Below are 5,715 nucleotides of genomic sequence, written 5' to 3'. Positions count from 1 at the left end.
ATTTTGGTACTTTGACTTTGACTTTGTTTTGACTTTGTCTTTTACATTTGCACTTAATACCCATTTAGTAGCATCATAAGAAAAACATGTAAGTAATTAAATGTGCTTCTTCGTTATACCTTAACACAAGTAAATAATTACTCTTAACAACAACAATGTTTATAGCAAAAGTTCAGGTAGAGGCAGTCCATGAGAAACCCCCAAACTATAACGCATTTAACAAAAGTAAACAATTACTCTTAACAACAACAATGTTTGTCGCAAAAGTTCAAATAGAGGCAACCTATGAGAAACCCCCATGCTAGTAGTGCCACAATACCTACTTTAGCTAATATAGATACTACCGCCTTCTCAACTACAACTTCATCAATTGATGCTAGCCGCCTTGAGGAACATGTAAGAGCCAATTGCATAGTGATAACACAAGGACTCAAGAATAAACACCTCATCCATATCATAACATTCAAGGAGAAATAACAAAGTAAATATAGGGCACACTACAAAAATTGAAAGAAGAGTAGAACAAAATAAAAGAAGGCGCGTCTAACAGACGAGGAAAGACATTTAGACCTACAAGCCCTTCGAGGATAATTTTGAGATCAAGATAGATGCAATAACATATTAGGATATTTCAAGACGAGAAGCCTAGATCAAGAACAATTTAAACAAAACCCAACAACTACATAATATAAGAATTTGCATGGACACTTGACAAGATGTAAAAAGTAGTACTTTTTGAAGAGAAGAAACTTAGTCGTGATAGGAACAAATTGTACTTGCTCTAAGCTACTCTTTTTTTTCCCTTCCATTTACAAATTCAAAAACTTTCAGTTAATATTAACATGTCATGCAGACCATGTGTAAGAAAAACCATGAACACACATTGTACCTAAGCTAACATGGGGTAAGACTCAACATTCTCTTTCATTGAAGATTATACTAGTCAAGACTTGACTGGATGTTTCCACTAGTTAATTAAACGTTTGGGCATGCATAATGGATTGAGCTGCACAATGAGAAGGGTAAGGGTAAAGGTTCGCCGGGGGGACTTTTTAGCCGCGTGGAGTCCATGGGGCTTGTTGAGAAAAACTTGAGTTAGATCAGAGACGATGCCGAAATTGTAGAAGAGACTTTGACAAGCCAAAGGCCATGGAGGGCTAGCCTGACACTACAAGTTCCTTTCGGAAATGCAAGAGTCTGCACGAATCGGCTCACCAAGGAATCGCTTGCTTTTTATCATCTGTTACATGCGGCTAAGTCTGTGACACCTTACTGATGAGAGCCTGACCCCACACCTTGCTCAACTGTCGTTCTGAATGGTGGTATCTGTAAAGGGAGATATGACACTGGATACTAGTGAATGGATTATTCGAGTTTCCAGACATTACACCATGGATTGATGTAAAGAAGATGTCATTGCACCATGGATTGACGAAGCAGAAGAACTCCTTTCATGGATATTTCAAAAGGATAGAGCATCCATAGGCCCAGCTGTTGTTCCTGAATGGTGGTATCTATAAAGAAGATATCATTACACCATGGCTTGATGAAGCAGAGGAACTCCTTTCATGGTAAATTGCAAAAGGACAGAGGATGCATAGGCCCAGTGCTGCTTCTTCTACTGCAAAGAAAGCACTCAAAGCAAGCAGGCTAGGTTGCATTATGTCTTGATCGACATCATGCAAGACGTTTTGCTTCTTCTGTTGCAAGGAAAGCCATCAATGCAGGCCAGACTGGCTTTAATGGGGAAGAGCAGCTCAATCAACATGGTGCAAGAAGATTACGCTGAGTGTTTGCATGCTTATACATCCCAACTGCACTCAGAGTCTCCTGCTGTGTTGACAATTATATTACCATGATGATTGTGGAATGCAGGAGTTGATAAGCATCCTGCAAGACTGTAGGCAGAGGAAGAACCTCAATTATGCCAAGCAATTACATGCCTATATGCGCCAACAAAATCTGGAGTCCAATCCAGTCATTGGAAATTATCTTGTCCCTATGCTGGTGGAATGCGGGAGCTTGCCGGATGCCCAATATGTTTTTGATAGGCTACCCTATCACAATGAATACTCATGGACTTCTCTTATTTCAGGTTATATCCATGCTGGAAAGCCACACCATGCCTTCTACCTTCACAACTACATGCAAGAGAAAGACCATGTACCACCAAACAGGGTCACATACCTGGCTCTGCTGGATGCCTGTACAAGGCTGAAAAATGCAGACCAAGGTCATGTATTACATACTGAAATTACTCTGAGGGGATTAGATTGTGGGGTTTTCAATGGCAGTGCACGGATAGGGAACACGCTTGTGGATATGTATGGTAAATGTGGCTTGCTTGCAGAAGCACAATGGGCATTTGGCGTGCTGCCAGTTCAGGATGCAGTCTCTTGGGCTTCACTTGTTGCAGGTTATGCTGAGCATGGGTTTGGCAGTAAAGCAGAGGAATGCTTTCGAAGGATGCATTTGGAGGGCATATCTCCTGATTCTGTCACATTTGTTTGCTGCTTGAAAGCTTGTGGTGCTGGGGGATCTCTAAAAGCTGGCCACAAAATACACTTGGAGGCAACAAAAAGGGGTTTGGAAATCAAGCTTAAGGTGGGAAGCATACTGGTTGATATGTATTGCAAATGTGGCTCTATTGCAGAGGCTTACCGAGTTTTTGATAGGTTGCCAGTTCGGAATGCAGTTTCATGGACTGCACTAATTGCCGGGTATGCTGAACTTGGCCTTGCTGAGGAAGTTCTGGGTTGTTTAGAGCAGATGCAGTTTGAAGAGGTGTATGCAGATGCTGTCACGTTTGTTTTGTGCTTGAAAGCTTGTGCCACTGTAGGAACATTGGAAATAGGGCGTGCAATACATGTGGAGATAAGAAAGTTAGGATTAGAAACAGATCTTTCAGTTGGCAACACACTGATTGACATGTATGGCAAATGTGGCTCAGTTGCAGAAGGACGGGAAGTGTTTGACAAGATGATGGTTCGAGATGTTGTATCATGGAGTGCAATGATTAAGGCATATGGTGAGAATCATGAAGGTCACATGGCTGTGAAATGCTTTAAAGACATGCTAGATGAGGGTATAAAACCAGACTCTAGGACATTCACATGTGTTCTTGCAGCATGTAGCCATGCCAGCTTGGTTCATGAGGGGCAAGAGTATTTTGAGATGTTGAGAAAGCAAGATATCGAACCAACATTGGATCATTATGCTTGTATGGTTGATCTTTTGGCAAGGTCGGGATGCATTTATGAAGCTGAAAGGTTCATTGCAGGGCTGCAGTGTGCCCCATCAAATTTAACTTATATGCCTCTGTTGGCTGCCTGTAAGATCTATGGGAAATTGGAACTTGGACATAGATGTTTTCAGCAGCTTGTGGAGGTGAATCATGAAGATGCATCTGCATATCTTTTGATTGCAGATATTTATACTAGTGTTGGCAGGTGGAGTGATGCAAGCAAAGTAGAGGAGATCAGAAACTATGCATGTACACAAAAGATGCCTGGCAGTGCATCAATGGAAGTGAACCAGAAACTGCACAGTTTTGTTGTGGGTGTCAAGCCAAGTGAGGACATCTCTGAAATGTTGGAGATTGCTATTTTACGCTTGAAGGACATAGGTCATGTTCCAAATCTAGATGCATCTGCATGAATAACAGAAAAACTAGTTACTTATTACTAACTAAAACTGGTATTATTTCAGGGTCATAGGCAAACACACATGGTAAGGTGATCAGACGGTCTACTCATAGAGATTGTCAGTGTTGGCTGATTCAAGGCTAAAGATAACCATGGTGAAAGTTGCAAAATCCAGATGGGTATTTGTTGCTCCTAGTATTTCAGCTTAGGTTAGCAAATGGTCCTCTAGGGTGAAGTTCTTGTGGATGCTGCTAAATGGAACTTGATCATATCACATGTAGTCCATACAATAAAGCAAGGTGGTAAGTGGCTGTAGATTGCACTCACTTCCTTCTGTTCTATCACGTGCTGACTCGTTTGCAATGAACTAAAAAACAGGATATCACTTGGGTTTATGGAGTGTTCCTAGAAATTTAGGAAGTTGGGTTTAGCTAAGTTCAAAGAATGCCATTGAGGTACCAGGATTTGGAAGTGTAGGTGCGCTAAGGTTTTGTGCCAGATTTTCATTGGGATTTCAGGATCCTGAGCTTTGTGTGCACTACAAAGGACATTCATTATTTAGAAAATTTCACTTAAAAGTTCCCTGCTCATCCTTCCAGCCTTCTTATTACAATCATTTATTTCTCAGTGGTCACGCTGGTTTTGCTAAGTATGTAAGTGCAGCCTGACTTTTATATGATCTTGCTTCAGTTTGCCTTATGATGTGCAGCATTCCATTGTATTTGTGTGCATTGTGTGCATGATACTATGCGATGCGTTGTCTTGCATAGTGTACTGTAGGATCAGGTTCTGTTTTAGTCACAATAGCAGGATTGTTATATTAGAAAAGCAGTGTGCTTTTGCACTTTACTAGACCATGTTTTTTCGAGGCCAGAGTCAGCTGACCATGTTTCTTGAAACTTTCAATGCATATGCAGTTGCCTATGGATATACATGGCCTCCACATGTAGAGGTTGTTAGTCTGAAGGAATCACAGTTAGGCTTTATGGGGGTGTAGTATGCAAAGGTGCTTCACCCTTCTGGAGTCCTTGAGAAAGGAAAAATACTGCTAGATGGAACAAGTGAAGAGAAGGATCAGAGGACCAAGTGAGAGCAATCAAAAAGGTTTTTATATCATATTAACAAAGAGGTAAGTAAATTTTTGGGTTAAGGCAAGTACAATGGCAGATTTATCCACTACTACCAGAATGAGTGCCTTAGCTAAGATTTGGCGTTCCACTGTCTGAACTGTAGTATTTCTACTTTGGCCTTCAGGTTTGTTCCTCTGTGTGTGTGCGCGTGTGTGCATGCAGGAGTGTGCATGCATGTGTGCGTGCTTGTGTGTATGTGCAGGCATGTGTAGGTGCGCATGCACGTCTGTGTGTGCACATGTGCACATTTGTGGTGGCACATGCACTTCAAATATTGCTCTTGGAAGTGTGATTATACAGCATTCAGGAAAATGATGGTTTCACCCATTGCATCATGCTAGCCACTGACCGACTGCAGCAGGAAAACCTTGGAATGATGGAGGTTTGATGCCACTTTACTCAGTGAAATTGTAAGGGATCAGCAGCATCACTTGGGGGGGGGTTGGGGGTGTGTGTGTGTGTGTGTGTGTTAGTACATATGCTTTTACTGAGGTTCATGCATAAACTGACTGACAACACCTACAGCAAAAGCAAGATCCCATTGTGTTACAGTTAGATTAGGTAGATTAAGCAACCAACTAATTGCCTATATAGATTGACATCTACAAGTTTGGATCCATCATCTTTCACAAGCTTGAGATAGTCAGTTTCTCAATCTAGCATCTCATCCTGTTGTAGTTCGTATATATACATATACTTTTTGATTTGTGCATGTATATAGTCTATACTTCTATTTTCAAAATACTTTCATTCGATGCTTAGTATTTTGTTTATTGTTTTATACAAAACTTATATTTGTCTTTCCCCATGTTCATCTCCTGCTTGTGAGCCTTTACCTGAGTCAGACAAGGTCTCTTGGAGCTCTGGCATGTCTACTTTTCTGCTACAGCAGGCAACATGTCCAGTAGCGTGGGGACTTGGCAACAGTCATCTTCTTTCCT

At 41.3% G+C, this 5,715-nt stretch overlaps 1 protein-coding gene across 1 annotated transcript; it reads left to right on the top strand.

Annotated features, from left to right (window-relative positions):
• The first annotated feature begins 1,947 nt into the window (after positions 1-1,947).
• Positions 1,948-3,657, top strand: LOC148036315 (pentatricopeptide repeat-containing protein At2g13600-like). The gene has a single exon (XM_087678916.1). The coding sequence runs from the start codon at positions 1,948-1,950 to the stop codon at positions 3,655-3,657; it is 1,710 nt and encodes a 569-aa protein (XP_087535042.1).
• The last annotated feature ends 2,058 nt before the right edge of the window (positions 3,658-5,715 follow it).

The sequence above is a fragment of the Lygodium microphyllum genome, chromosome 5, assembly GCF_053477565.2.
Source record: "Lygodium microphyllum isolate KBCC chromosome 5, Lygodium_microphyllum_v1.1.10, whole genome shotgun sequence".
Taxonomy (NCBI): domain Eukaryota; kingdom Viridiplantae; phylum Streptophyta; class Polypodiopsida; order Schizaeales; family Lygodiaceae; genus Lygodium; species Lygodium microphyllum.
Note: the sequence above shows the minus strand (reverse complement) of the source record. Positions and strands in the feature narration are given on the sequence as shown.